At 43.2% G+C, this 15,570-nt stretch overlaps 2 protein-coding genes across 2 annotated transcripts; both read right to left on the reverse strand.

The window, feature by feature from the left end:
• Nucleotides 1-1,002: 1,002 nt before the first annotated feature.
• LOC137320624 (uncharacterized) lies at nucleotides 1,003-8,761 on the reverse strand. Its single transcript, XM_067982306.1, has 3 exons — nucleotides 8,665-8,761; nucleotides 2,145-2,816; nucleotides 1,003-1,763 (listed from the first exon to the last, which is right to left on the reverse strand). The coding sequence occupies exons 1-3, from the start codon at nucleotides 8,759-8,761 to the stop codon at nucleotides 1,246-1,248; spliced, it is 1,287 nt and encodes a 428-aa protein (XP_067838407.1). The 3' UTR covers nucleotides 1,003-1,245.
• Nucleotides 8,762-13,230: 4,469 nt separating this feature from the next.
• ankrd34bb (ankyrin repeat domain 34Bb) lies at nucleotides 13,231-14,832 on the reverse strand. The gene has a single exon (XM_067982166.1). It carries the CDS (start codon nucleotides 14,830-14,832, stop codon nucleotides 13,231-13,233), a length of 1,602 nt encoding a protein of 533 aa, XP_067838267.1.
• Nucleotides 14,833-15,570: the final 738 nt, after the last annotated feature.

A 15,570-nucleotide genomic window follows, 5' to 3' on the forward strand; every position in this document is an offset into this window, starting at 1 on the left:
GTTTCTGACAGGTAGGTGTGCTACAGCATAAATCATTGGTGGCAATCTGTTGGCTCTAGCCACAGTGCCACATAGAACATGACATGCTGTGATTGGGGTGCTTCCAAAGAACTGTCCAGCATAACGGTTAGTCAGGCATTGACATATTTTAGCAAAGCTACCGTGGGTCTGTTAGTTCAGCTCATAGTGGGGAGGGGAGCCTCCACCAGCACCATGTCTATGAAAGCAAAGTAATCTCACCTCTGACTGCAGACGCAAGGAGTGGATGCTGAAGAAAGGATATGAAGCACCTCTCGGGTAACTAGGGTTCCTAACCCTCCCACTTATGGCGGGAGTCTCCCAAAATCGGCGATTCCTCTCCCGAGCGCTGCCTCTAAATTTCGGGCCGCAGTGCATCCCACTCCGTGACATCACCGGCTGCTGCTCAGAGAAGCGCTCAGTGACGTCAACCGACCAGCGCTGCAGAGAGCCGCGACCAACTGGTGCGCAGTTGGAAGAGGGCTGGGGAGTCTGGAATCCATGGGCTTAGAAATAAGGGTAGTGTTGGCAATAGGGGAGGAGAGAGGGAAACTAAGGAATGGGGGCTTGGGGAGAAATGGAGACTGGAATGGGAGCTTGGGAGGAGAAATGGAGACTGGGGAATGGGGGCTCAGGGGAGATACGGAGACTGGGGAATGGGGGCTCGGGGGGGGGAGGGGAGATGGAGACTGGGACCCCAAATAAACTCTGGCCCGTTCGAGGCAGGTCAGACCTGACAGCGTAGCTCAGCCTGAGATCCAGACAATGTCCCATCCTCCCAGAACCAGCAAGCTGCAGGGGAGCACCTGCTTGGCACCCACAGTTTGCCAGCGAGAACCCCGCAAACTATGTTCCCTCTAATCTTTCTCGGCCATGTGCGGAATGGATTTGGGTTTGTGCACCGATATAAAGGCTTTGTGCGCCACCATAAAAAAAATCACAACTTCGAATAGAGCATCTTTTTAGAAAATATTATTCAGGGTATATAACAAACAGAACAAATGTACAAAATAATGGATAATGTAACAAGGCGAGCCGTCAAGGATTTTTAATTAAACAAAACTGGTTATAAAAATTTCAGAAGTAAACACTGCCAGCAGAGGAATGGGGACATCCTGATTGAGACCCAGAGTCTGTAGATGACAGGCCAGATGATGGAGGAGAAGAGGGTGACTGTCTCTGATTCGGATGTTTTTCTCTTCTGTCTCTCCCTCTCTTCCAGTGTTTTTATATTTTGTCCAGGTTTACTTCCTTACCACTTGACAGATGAGATTTGATCCGCATAAGCATATCAAAGTGATTTTCTTTCAAACCGTTTCGTGATTTCGTTTTTATATTATTCATAAGGCTGAAGCCACGCTCACAATCAGCACTTGAAGCTTGAAACATTGCACATATATCCACTAGTTGTGAAACCACACTGTACCGTTCTGCATTTTGTGAACTGAAAGTCACCATGTCCTGAAATGTTTTCAGTGACTTCGTTTCAATCTTCTCTACAATTAAATACTTGTAGTCATTGTATTGGCTCACAATGAGCTCCATCTCATTCATGATATTTTGCCCAGAAGACCTTGCTTGACCAAGGACCAGGATTTGTCTGTATTTGTTAACCAGCTTTTCGATATTCTCAGTACCAAATTCATAGCTGTGGTGCAAGTGAAGCAAAATCGAAAGCAGACCATTCATTGAGTTCATTTTCTGGGAACCTTTTTTCCAGATGATCACATAGTAGGGATACGAATGTCAGAATGGAATCTCCCTTGAATGGTTCATCTCTTGTGCATGATGCAATTCGATTTTTCACTGTGTTGCACCAGAAGACTGTCTCGCTGATATACTGTCCTCTGATCCTGCGGATTTTGACCCTTGTTAACTGTACAGCTTCAATTGTTGTTAAACAGCTCTTTTGCACAATTCTGCTAGTTCACACAGAATGTTATTCAATGCCACTATGGTGATACAGTAAATAGAGTCTGAGAGTTTCTTCAGGCAATATTTGGCAACTGGGTCATTGTTCTCTGTTTCTTCATGCTCAAAGTATTGAAGAAGAGTGTCGTTATTGCGCATCAGAGCACTAACAGCAAAATGTCTCGCTAGCCACCTCACTTCATTTAGAAGTCAAAAGGGCACAGCTTCACATTCTGTGACATTTGCAATTTCCTCAAATTGTCCTTTTCGAACTGAAGATCTGCAGAAGATTGTATAAATGGTTCTCAGCAATGTCTCCATTTCCTTTATCATTGGTACTTTGTTCCAGTCATCAACTATTCCCAAATCTTCTCGATGGGCCACACAGTGTTGCTCTACTGAATGTGGAATGGACTGCTTAAGCCGTGCAGCAACACCATTGTTTTTTCCCAGCGTGACAGAAGCACCATCTGAAGTGAACATCACCATTTTCATCATGTCCAGCTGATTCAGAGTGTAGAAGTCTTTTACAGCCGTTGTAATAGCCGGTGCATTGCAAGAAGTTAACTTAACAATTCCACCAAACACTGTCTTGTGCACTGCAGAAGCCGCGTCCCTGAACTTAAAATAAATGGTAAGTATCTTGCTGACTGAAATATCTGTGCTCTCATCAATAATTAGTGTATAAAATAAAGATTGGCGAATCTCCGACATAATTTCTGCATGGATGACACTATTGATTGATTCCAAAAATTCAAAGACGTAGTTTTTGCTACACCTGGAGATACAGCTTGCTGGTACCTGGAGATATTTAGCCATGTGGTCGTGTATATGTTGCACAGAGTGCATGGAATTGTTCATTTGTACTCCAAGCTGTCTATGAGAATCTTTATTTCATCTGGCTTCGATCCCTGTCTCACCTTCAGGTCCATTCTATTCTCTCTGTCAGCAGCAGTTTCTGTTAACACATTCTGCAAGCCAAATCACAGTGGGCAAGAATTTCTGTTTCTAAGAACAACCACAGCAGATTGATGTGATTTGCTTGAAGAATACCTCTTCATACAGTCTAACTTCCAACCGTCTTCCCATTTCTTGCCAGTGGAGAAATCACCTGATATTTTTGCTCCAACACACATTTTGCAGATCAAGCCCACATCTGCACTATATTGGAATATCTCCCTCAGTTGTACACGGATCTTCCTTCTTAATTCATGAGATTCCACCTCTATAATTTCATCTAGCCACTGTTCTTTGAATGTGAGACAGGATTTCCTCTTAGCACTGGCTCCATTGTTGCCTGATGCTATTGCCTTCAGCTTAAACATGGGTATGATGGTGTGGTGTTGCAGTGACTCACCGGCTCGTCTTAGCCGTTATCAGCTGGTATGTCTACAGGCCCCAAATGACCTTGACTTGCATGTGACACATTTTTGTCTGAAATGCTGTTCAATTGACTGCCAATCATATAACAGTAAATGATGATGATGATTCCCCTTGCCTTAACAATTATTCTGATTGGTCTAACCGGTGCAATGCAGACTATCCATAAGATATCAGGGTCTCATACACCTAACAAATTAAAACAACAAATTGAACTGATTGCATTTTACCTGGAGTCTTATTTGATTTAATTTATCAGGCTACATTATTTTTTAAAACAATCAAACTCAGCATTTGAATATTAAACAACAGAACACACTACAGTTAATATAATTACGTATTTATTCAGCTGAACATTTTACTACGGGCGCGAACGAAATGATTAAGTGCGTAGCACACAACAGACTGCTGCGCAGCCGCTTAGAGGGAACTGCGCAGATTAGAGGGAACAGTGCACGCAATTGCCTCTGGACGTCCCTCAAACTGCTGTATCAATGTAAGTGGGGAAGGCAGAAGTAGTGCATGCCCCTGCTGTATCACAGTTTCCCTTGTGCTTTTGAATGGGGCGGAAATCTGGCAGATCCGGTTTCCTTCCCATTTCCTGACTCCCAATTCAGAAATTTGCTGTACAGTATTTGCGCAATTTAGATTGTCGATTCTTTCCAAAAGCCTTCTTTAGTTTAGGTGAACAATGTACGACCTTAAATATCTTAGAACGTAAGAAAGAGGAGCAGGAGTAGGCCATATGGCCCCTCGCGCCTGATCCGCCATTCAATAAAATCATGGCTGATCTTCAACCACAATTCCACTTTCCCGTCCTATCCCCATATCCCTTGATTCCCTTAGTGTCCAAAAATCTATCGATCTCAGTCTTGAATATACTCAATGACTGAGCATTCGCAGATCTCTGGGGTAGAGAATTCCAAAGAGTCACAACTCTCTGAGTGAAGAAATTTTTCCTCATCTCAGTCCTAAATGGCCGACCCGTTAATTGTATCCATGTGATTTATATCAGTGTTTTTTTTATTCGTTCATGGGATTTATTGCCCATCCCTAATTGCCCTTGAGAAGGTGTTAATTGTATTCAGGTGGTGCGTATCAATTGGTATGGAGAGCTGATCTAGGGTGTGCTGTGGGTGTAATGTGGAGCTCTGTGAATAAAGGCCTGAAGCAACTGAAGTCTAGGCTCTAGTAGTCTATCCTTCACCACCTGGCTATCCAATTTGTAACAATGACTCCCAGTTCTAGACTCTCCAGCCAGGGGAAACAGCCTCTCAGCATCTACCCTGTCAAGCCCTCTTAGAATCTTATATGTTTCAATGAGATCACCTCTCATTCTTCTAAACTCCAGAGAATATAAGCTCATTCTACTCAATCTCTCCTCATAGGACAACCCTCTGATCCCAGGAATCAATCTAGTAAACCTTCGTTGCACCCCCTCTAAGGCAAGTATATCCTTCATTAGGTAAGGAGACCAAAATTGTACACAGTACTCCAGGTGTGGTCTCACCAGAGCCCTATATAATTGCAGCAAGACCTCCTTACTCTTATACTCCAACCCCCTTGCAGTAAATGCTAACATACCATTTGCCTTCCTAATTGCTTGCTCTACCTGCATGTTAACTTTCTGTGATTTGTGTACAAAGACACCCAAATCCCACTGAATACCAACATTTTTTAGTCTCTCACCTTTTAAAAAATATTCTGCTTTTTTATTCTTCCTACCAAAGTGGATAATTTCACATTTCACTGCCTGAAAGGGTGGTGGAAGCAGATTCAATAGTAATTTTCAAAAGGAAATTGGATAAGTACTTGGAGGGAAAATATTTACAGGGCTATGGGGAAAGAGCAGGGGAATCGGACTAATTGGATAGCTCTTTCAAAGAGCCAGCACAGGCACGATGGGCCAAATGGCCTCCTTCTATACTTTACCTACTATAATACCATGACTATACTCCACCTGCCACCTTCTCGCCCACTCACTTAACCTGTCTATGTCCCTTTGCAGATTCTTTGCATCCTCCTCTCAGCTTACTTTCCCACCTAACTTTGTATCGTCAGCAAATTTGGATACATTACACTCTTAAGCCAGTGTAACTCAACATCACCCCAAGCAATTCGATCAATCATAGCAAATTAATCCATTGTCACCAATCATCTTAAAAGAGATACAGCATCTTTCATGTATCAAAACACCCAAGGTGCTTTACAGCAGGAGTGTTGATCACCAAGCAGGAAACAGGAGCGAAAGAGATAGAACTTGCATTGATGTACTGCTTTTTACAACCTCAGGACATCCCAAGGCACTTCACAGACAATTAAATAATTTTGAAGTGTAATCACTATTGTTATGTAGGGAAACGCTGGAATCAATTTGTGCACAGTAAGGTCCCACAAAGCACAATGAAATAAATGACCAGATAATCTACTATAGTGATGTTGGTTGAAGGATAAATGTTAGCTGTAGGTTAGGGAAGAGAACCAAAAGATGCCACAAAGCATTTCCTCAAAACTTTCTCTCTCACTGCTGCCTCATCCCATGCAACATGCCATCCATTTTGATGTGCTAAATGTCCAAGTCCAATGTATAAGTTTTACTTCTCATGAACTGCTTAATCTAGATCCTCACATGAGGCGCTTTGCAAAGAGGCAGGATGCTCAATAACAAGTCAACGTAGTCTGGTGTAGACTGTGCATTTCACTTGTCTGTTAATGAACCTCTTGTATATATTGTTAATTGTGTACCTCTGTGTAAAAGAGAATGGAGTTGAACAAGAGCAATTACACATGCAATGGAGCTTTTGTGGGTAGCAGGGTGGCACAGCATGTCAGTGCTTCATGGAGAGCACAGGTGGGAAGTAGGCTCAGTTAATGTGAATGAACTGAGCAGAGACCAGATTCCCCACTGAGATAGAGAAAAATATTATACAGCCAAAGGTGATTCTCATACTGGCAGTGACCCATTCACCCTCTCAGTCAGACATGGTGTATAGCACAGGGGAAATCAGTGAATGGAAGTAAAGTCAAATTAAACAGTTTCATTCCTTTCATACTTTATCTTGGTGTATAAGGTATTTCTCCCCAGGTCCTCCTCTGCTGTTAGATTAGTGTATTCCCATTGGGAAACGCATTGGTGATAATAATGAAGCAGGGAGCAAAAAACAAGAACAATGGTCACAAAGGCTCAAGAACAACTAAGTAGCAGCAGGAAAAAAAACAAGAACAACCTAAAAATGGCCTAAAATACATCACTTATCATTCATATTGTAGGTAACATGAGGCCAATTAGATTTGCATAGTTTTGTGGCACTCCATCGTATCTTAAAAGATATAATGTCAGCTGCAGCAGCCAGAGAAGGGTGCAATAATGGCATAACAATGGCGTAACTGCTGAAGGCAATGAGGAAATTCAGGACCAATGATTTTGTTTATGCTTCATGATTATTTTAGAATGAAGGAAACAATTTGTTAACTAATCCATTTGATTCTTTTCCGCCCTTCAACCTCTTATTTTCATATCAGTGAGTGGGGTAATTTTAATCTAATCCACTTGACGGGAAACTGAGGGGATTAGATTGGCCGTCTGTTTTACTCCCCGCCCAGTTTCACTCTCCATTGATGGAAAGTAAAATTAAGCGGGGTGGAAAGTAAAATTGAGCGGGGTGTAAAAATACGGCGGATCCGATCCTGTCAGTTTCCTGCCAGGCAGGTTAAGTTAAAGTTAAACCCAAAGCGATCCAGCCAACTTATCCCTAGAATAGCAAGAATGTGTACAGTGGACTAACACTCTGTAATACTGTACAGAAAATATGATTCACTTAAGTAAACATATGAGATGTAATTTGACTTAAAGTGTCACACTCAGTGGTTGAATAAACAGAACGGGTTCCTATAGTATTGCTTTGAGGGGGATGCTGTTTATGAAGGTCTGTCTATTTATTGTTGGCACCCAAATAAACAAGGGCCAAGACAGTCTGTCCCCTTTGGGAGTGATTGTCAACATACTCATGTATTTACAAGTCATTCTCCTTTATGAGAAATTGAGAATCTCAAGGTTTCCTTGTTTAAATCAATCATTATAAGTACAAAAAATGCCAAAACTAACCAAGAATAGAAAATACAGAAGCAAAGTATGCAGTCTTTCAAGCTTTAACTATAATTAGATGTAGTTAATCATCTTTGTTTCTGGTTTCAAACCTCAGAGTGATTAAACATAAAGGTGCCCATTTTATCCTAACAAAATCGGTGTTAATAGCCTCAAAATGGGGTTGGTAGCCTTTCCGGTCCGTTAACCCCAATGATCGACCCGCTGCCAATTTCACAGGCCTACCGCTGGACGGCCAAAGTGCCTGCCTGTCTCAGGCAATAGGCCCATGTTAATAGCAAACCTGAGTCCTATGGCATACATACGTCCCCGATTACCATTTCGGGGTACGCACCCTCCACCCCCCCTGTGTGTCGTGCACGTTGCGACCAGTTTTACTGGTGATTGAGCCAAAGAGGCCCCTGAAGGGTAAGTTTTAAATTATTTCTGGGGGGCCAGGAGGGCTCCACCAGGCCTGAAAAAATAGTGCAGGCCGCTGCCAGCCTGGGCTGGCCCCCTCTGCCTCACCTCCCCCCCCTGCAGGAACTACCCACTGCTGCCGCCGGTGTCCTGTAGCCCAAAACTGGCGAGCAGCCTGTGGATGTCCATTTGGTCAGATTCAAGTGATGCCCAAGCCTCAAAATCGTGGCAGCATCTTGGTCATCGGAACAACTGGCCAGATGCTGTTCAGCTGCCCAAAAGTTACAATCTACCCGACAAGATGGAAATACTTTTTAAAAGTTTTAACAATTAGAACATTGTTATTTTATTTTTATATTTAATTTGTTGTTTGATGTTTCTTCACTCTACTTCAAACTTGTCTTTTTCTCTTCCTTTATCAATTTTCCATAATGTTTATTGGACACATAAGTTGATATAATTAATAAGACATAAACTAGAAAGAATATGAAATTTTACAAGTAGTTTTGTTGTGAAGTTACAGAAGTAGCTATGGGTAAACTACTGTATGCTAAACAATTCTCCATAACTATAGGAAACAGTCACAATCACACAGAGGAATAGAACTTATTAACAAGCAGCCAGTACATCATGTACGGCTGTATCAGGGTTTCTCAACTGATTCCAACTTTGTTTTTGCTTCTGATGACTCTAGTTCTATAATCAGTCTTTCACAGTGTGAAATTGGCCTAGTCAGTGAACTGAGCTTTGCTCATTACTGAGATTGGGCTCAATTTTAAAAGGGCGGCGGGATGGCAGCGGGGTGGGGGGGGGCAATGGGGGCGCAGCAAACCCGACTAATAAAAACTTACCTATCCCCACGCGATCACGACTTAATTGGTGGCCATTAATCTTGTTTCCGGGTTTGCTGTCTGAAAGCTGCGAAGTGGGCGGACTGCACACCCGCATGACAGAATGTCAGCAGGAGCGTCCGGATTTAAAGGGTCATTGCTCCAATAGATTTTGCTGCAGCAAAGACCAAGACTAAATGGAGCAGCACAGGGGCAAGGCTGCTCCAAGATTCAACGATGCCTCACTTCAGCTGCTACTGGTCGGGGTGAGGAGGAGGAGGTGGGAACTATTTCACCCGGTCAACAGGAGGACACGCCCTGCCTCTGCCACTAAAAAAGCCTGGCTCGAGGTGGCAGAGGAGGTCACCAGCACCAGCAACATATCCTGCACCTGGGTCCAGTGCAGGAAGCGTTTTAATTAACCAACTAGGTCAGCAAAAGTGAGTACACTCACTGATTCTCCTGCACTCCGTGTTGCACATCACCCGCCCCAACCCCCAACTCATGCTGCACTGCCGAGACTACTCCATCACATCACTCCTCACACCCACTTAAGGCTCATCCTCAATTTACCTGCACTTCCTGAGCAATTCCTTACCCCCTCATTTGTGACCCCACCAATGTTCCCTCTAATCTTTTTCAGCCATGTGCGGAATGAATGTGGGTTTGTGCACTGATATAAAGGCTGCGTGCACCACTGTAAAAAAAAAATCACAACTTTGAATAGAACATCTTTTTAGAAAATATTATTCAGGGTAAATAACAAACAGAACAAATATACAAAATAATGGATGATTGTAACAATTTAATGTTATATTGGCTGATAAATTTATTATAATTTATGAAATGGGTTTCTTAAGTTGCACTAGGATTGAGCAGATCAGTCTCGTATTTTATTAAAAATTATCTGATGGGAGTGATTCCAATCAACTTTTTGTTGAATCAGCTTAATGACTCTGATTCAAACAGAAATAAATCGTGTACAATCAGAATTTTTAAATTGAGTCAGAAATACAAAACAGCCGTCAAATCAGTCAGTGTGAATTTGGGGATAGGGAACAATTTAATTAAAGTTCCCCCCCCCCCCCCACTAATGAATCCTCAGCAGGGTTTAAAAAAATATTGCATTACATTTGTACATCTTGCAGGTCTCATTAGTTATGGCTGCCTCTGTGTAAGGCAGGGAGCAGTTTGGTCAGGAACTGAGGGAGGCAAAGGACAAAGATAAAAAGAGACAACTGAGGATTTTTTGGATAGCAGTTATATAAAACAATTTAAATCAACTTCATTGTTTTGATTATAATGTACCAATGTGATTGGAAAGTATATTTTTTAGCACAGTTGTAGAAGGATCTTTGGTAACAGTATTACACAAGATCTGTGTCAGAATTACTTAATTTGTAAATATGAAATATGGAAATTGATAAATTATTACAATATGCCAGGTAATTTGGGTTCATTTGTAGCCTTCTTCAGAAGCTAACATCGAATAGGATGGTGACAAAAACTGTTAATTGCACTAATTGTAGACTCCCTCCAATGTTATTCGTTACCAATGCCTAAAATATGTTTGTCTTTAGACTAAAGTAACAATTCTCCACAATTCGCATTAGAGGTGCAAAGCTTTCATTTAATTGAACGCATCTCCTCACTGAATCTTTACTAAATCCTTGTGTGCTGAAGTTTTCTGATTGGAAGCTTAAATCAGTTATATCATGAAGGGATGGAAATGTATATGTATATATATAAACTTTTACACTATGTCAAATTAGTATATATTTTATTATATATAAATTTTTACACTATTTCTTCTATATATAAACTGTTATACTATTTCTTTAATATATTATATATATACATTTACACTATTTGTCCAATGAATATGTATATATATATTTCCATCCATCGGACAGTATACCATTTCTCCTTCATTTGCAGACGCTCCCTGACCCGTCACTATTTCGCCTTCATTTACAGACGCTCCCTGATCGGCTCAGAATTCCCAGCACCTCCTGTCTGTCCTGGAGTTTGGCGCATGCGTGAGGTCGCGGGCCTTTCGTTGTGAGTTAGGCTGGAACGAAGGGGGAGAAACCGGAAACCGGTGGGTAGTGAGGGGAGGATAATGTTCACTTTTATATTCGGGCCTGAAGCCACATTTCGTGTTTGTAAAGCCTGGGCCTGGGCCTGGTTCCCCCCGGCGTTTATTAACCTACTCCCTCCAATCCTCTTAACTGCAGCGGCTGCACCTCCTCCCGAAGCCTCCAATGTCCGTGCAGGCGACAATGAGCCTCGCGCCTGCGCGCTGGGTTCCACTGATTCAGATAGGGCACATTCTGTACCGGGCTGCATGCTGGGTGATGCAGCAGCCATTGATGATCTTTGGTCTGACAGCAAAGAGATAGGAAGCAGGGACAACGCGTTTGGATCAAGGATAATGGAGTAAACTAAAATCCCAGCGCTTGGTGCTATTAAAACTGCAACACTCAGCAGCCGCGACCCCCACTTTGGAAGTCCTGGCCCAGCTTTGGTGTGCGGACCGAGTGCCGAAGTGCGTGGCACACAATAGACTGCTGCGCAGTCGCGCACGCCTGCAGCTTACAGGGAACGGTGAACCCCACCACGACCACTCACCCCAATCCTCATCCAATGTGACGTCTCTATCTAATAGTCACCCTCTGATGCACCTCTTTCACGGTCAGCCTCACCCAAAGCAATGCATTCATTGGTTGGCCACTTCACCATCACTCACTCACTCAAGTACGTCTGTATTTTCTCCCTTTCTAGGAGAAGAAAGCACAAAATTAACGTGAGAGGGCGAGGACTGGAGGAGGGCCACAACAAGTAATGGTCCTCACAGACGCAGAGGACGAGGCCCTGGAGATCAGCTGCACCCTCGAGTGTCTGTCCCTCGGGATTGCTGAGGCTGGCACCCCACAAACACCTGGTGACACAACTTTAACATTCATCACACACATGAATTGATGTTAATAATGCTTGGTATGTTGAACACCTCAGTATGCTCATCGCAACATGACACATCTGTGTTGATGCTTAATATGCTTACAGGCCATTCAATGACTGCAGTGACGGCAGAGGGCGATTCCTCAGAGGAGCTCCCAGCCTCTGAGGGCACACCGTCACCAGCGCAGATATTCACACTTCGGTGAGTCCTAGTAGTGAGTTAGTTGGGTTGGCACCTGGTGAGTCACCACACACAAGTGAGCACGAGCAGACACTGGTGGCAGGGGCAGCTGTGGCGAGTCCGCATCGGTGGGCACACTCCTCGCCAGGCTCTGCTCAGCTGGAAGCAGGTGCTGAACCCAGGGGGCCATCCTGTATCAGGAGAATGATTGAGGGACAGCAGCACATTTGCAAGGTATTGGAACAGATGTCGCACACGCTCTCCATAATAGTGCAGAGGATGGAGGAGTCCAACTCTTGCATGAGTGGAAAGGTGGCACAGGTACGGGAGCCATTACGCTCCCCCCATCCTGATGGTGTCCGTTTGAGGGGGTCCGAAAAGTTAGTAAATATATGTTTTTTTTTTATTTGTTCATGGGATGTGGGCATCGCTGGCAAGGCTAGCGTTTATTGCCCATCCCTAATTGCCCTTGAGAAGGTGGTGGTGAGCCACCTTCTTGAACCGCTGTAGTCCGTGTGATAAAGGTCCTCACACAGTGCTGTTAGGTAGGGAGTTCCAGGATTTTGACCCAGCGACGATGAAGGAACGGCGATATATTTCCAATGTAAACAGAACAATTCTGAGTGTGGACCAAGAATTTTCAGTCTAAACACAAAGATCTCCCAAAGTTTGTATGAGAGTGGGACTAGCTAGATTGCTCTTGCATAGAGCCGGCACGGACTCAATGGGCAGAATGGCCTCCTTCTGTGCTGTAACCTTTCTATGATTCTAACTGAGCGCCCTGCTGCAATAATTCACCTTTTATCCCCATCAGTCAACAGGCATTTAAATGTCCAAATCGCTGACGGCTGAAACACGACTTCTTCACCATGGCTTGTTTCACAATGCAGGGGAAACATGCTGTGGCAATGTTGAAATCGCTTGCCAGCATAATTAATTACATTCATGCACATTTCAAGTACTTTAAGTACTTGAATTGTTGGTTTAAATATCGTCCCACCGGCTTTAATTGCCGGTGGGGCTTCCGGGTTCAGGAACAGCGCGCGCACCCAGATAACACTGGGTCATGCGAGTTCTTCAGCGTGTTGGAGCCGGGATTCCTACCCGCTTCTGAAAATCCTGATTTTCTTTGCCCCCAACGCACCCGGACTTCTGTTTTAAAATTGAGCCCATAATTACTACGGTTTTGTGCACTCCACATTGGCATAATGGTCTTTGCTGTTATTCAGTGTCTGTCAAATCCACCTCAGAAATTAGCATTATTGGAGGTGATGAGTAACTGACCAGGTTTAACCCTAAGGAAAGTTTGCTTCACAAAATCAAGTAGTGGAAAACAAATTTTTGTTTTTTAATTCAACAGAACAACTGTGGAGACTAAAGCCTTCCTTTCCAAAAGCTGTGTATATCTCGCAGGTCTTCTACCAGCCATTCTGATGAGAAGGCCTTTACTGTCCAAAGATTTCCTCAAAATTTGCGAGCTGTTTCATTTGTTCTGCCTGGACTGAATGTCTCCTGAACAGCATCTTTTTGCTTTTTACATCTGTTCGCTTTTGACTGATGGGTGCTGTCGGCATTAGAGGCGTCACGGCACTGGAAAGTGACGTGGGGCCTTTGTTGTTGGCTCCAATGTCAGGAATAGGACGATGGGGGTTTATCTTTAAAGGCGGGAGGTAGCCTGGTCTTGTTTGTGAGATGTGGTCTAAGAGCAGAGTCCCTGAACCTCGCCGCTCCAGAATCCCAGGATGTCTCTTGCCTGCAGCGCTCAGAGAGCCAGTTGGCAAATTGTCCAGAGACCCTCTTGAACTGGTTAGCACAGATAATGGGGAAGAGATCATTTTTTTCTTCTCCAGAAATGTTTTGCTTTCATCAGTTGCTGTTTGCTTTGAGCAGATTGTGAGTTGCGAGTCAGAATTATAGTGATCAATGCCCAAGTTTCTCTTCTGGACAATGTTCCGTAAACTTGAAACAGAAATTAATTGTATTGAATCTGGATCCTGGTCCACAGGAATTGTGTTATTACGACATAGGCCGGAGTGAAGGGACTGGGAGCATATTTCATCACAGGAAAATTTCCTTGGTGCAGTTAAAGCTGAAGCTTGATTTAAGGTTCTTAATAAAGCTGCAGTGTCTTTTACATCAATACTTTGATGCCTGGTGAAGAGTCGCTTGGGTATAGTTAAACCATTGATTTTAAGGGATAGATTTTCTTCTGCAGTCAGGTTCTGCACATCTTCATGAAATGAAGATGTTTTGTGCTGAGATAAAAGTGAAGGAGGAATGGTCAGCCAAGGTTCAGAGTGCAATCTTTGCAGCTGGGGAAACTTGGCCCCTGGTCGTGGTTGGCTGGACTTCCTAGTTGGAGAAGCTGGTTCAGAGGAACCTTTATCACTGTAGAGGTGAGCTGGGTCTCTGAAGCTAAAAACATGCTTATTTTCCACTGTATTGTTTGTGAGGGGAGGTGATGATGTTTTAAGCTCAATATCTGAGGGTGAAGTGCAAGGGATTAGTGAATGTCGATCTTCAATATCTGGAGGAGGGGGAACATTTAGATACTGCTTAGTTGTCTGCCTACCAGAGGGTGATTTGTCCGTTGTGATGATAATTACTTCTTTTCCCCTTGCTTTGCAAGCATCCAGCAGAACTTTAAGGGTTTCTTTGTCATCAGAGTTTATAGTATAAACCAGAGCAGAACAACCTGAATGATCTTCCAGACTCGGGTCAGCGTCACTTTTCAGCAGCAATGCTACAACCTCAGCACCCGCCCGCTCTATGCACGCATGCATTAAAGCAGTTTTTCCTGATTTGTCTTGAATATTAGGATCGGCATGATTTTCCAGAAGATATTTCACCATTTTCGCTTTGCTGATACTTTGTTGGTCCACATGCTTTGTCTTGCAAGCAATCATTAGAGGAGTTTCACCACGCTCATTGCTCTCATTGATATAAGCCCCGCCTTCTAGTAATAGTCTGGTGAGGCGCAGTCTGCTGAGATAGACAGCTTTTAACAGAGAGTTACCATCTGTGCGCACTTCCATGGTTTCGTCCATCTCCCAGGGATCGGCAAATGATTAAAAGTTTCTAATTGTAACACACAGTTGTACTGCAATGAAAGAAGAAAAGTATTTCAACAAGAAAAACTTCTCAGATCACATGTGACAAATCTACATTTTGTCCATTTTAATAGTTCTTTACCACCCAGGTTACATCTGCCAAACTTGTAAGTTTGGAAATAAAACTTATCGTGTGCCAAACTATACAGCATCAGTTGGGTGCTACTGCCCAGAAAATGATGAGGCCTACATTCAATATGTAAACTGAGGTCTTAGGTATACTTAGTTCTGGAAAAAATTCTTTGCCTGTTACTTAGAAGATTTTTTTTAACTCTCATAATTTATGTCCCAAAATTGTTATCCTTAACTTCATTCAAACCAATTAGGAACATAGGAACATAGGAAGTAGGAGTGGACAATAGTAGAAATAGGAGTAGACAATCACTAGGAATAAGCAAAGTTTCTGTGTTTGGTTTGATCCCACCATCTTTCTTGTGGGGTTTCTTTGAGGTCAAGGTGTATCAAGATAATACACCTGTTCATGGAAGTTAACTAAGTCAATCCTTTATGACCTGATAATCCTGAACTGACCATGCAAGACGAAGTCCTAACATGGGATGATCCTCTCTGGGCAAACAGGAGGAAGTCTACCACAGTGCTCTGTACTGGTAATCTGCATAGTTCTAGCTGGTTAAGCTCCAGCAGTAAAACTGCACAAAACTTGGGGGTCGCAAA

The sequence above is a fragment of the Heptranchias perlo genome, chromosome 4 (genome assembly GCF_035084215.1).
Source record: "Heptranchias perlo isolate sHepPer1 chromosome 4, sHepPer1.hap1, whole genome shotgun sequence".
Taxonomy (NCBI): Eukaryota; Metazoa; Chordata; class Chondrichthyes; order Hexanchiformes; family Hexanchidae; genus Heptranchias; species Heptranchias perlo.

Coding starts and splice junctions, on each gene's coding strand:
- ankrd34bb (XM_067982166.1), bottom strand. CDS start 14,832: ATGGACGAAACCATGGAAGTGCGCACAGATGGTAACTCTCTGTTAAAA.
- LOC137320624 (XM_067982306.1), bottom strand. CDS start 8,761: ATGCGGGTGTGCAGTCCGCCCACTTCGCAGCTTTCAGACAGCAAACCC. Junction 2,817..8,664: donor TCGTGATCGCGTGGGGATAG/GTAAGTTTTTAT, acceptor GATGAAATAAAG/ATTCTCATAGACAGCTTGGA. Junction 1,764..2,144: donor AGAATGTGAAGCTGTGCCCT/TTTGACTTCTAA, acceptor TTCCATTCTGAC/ATTCGTATCCCTACTATGTG.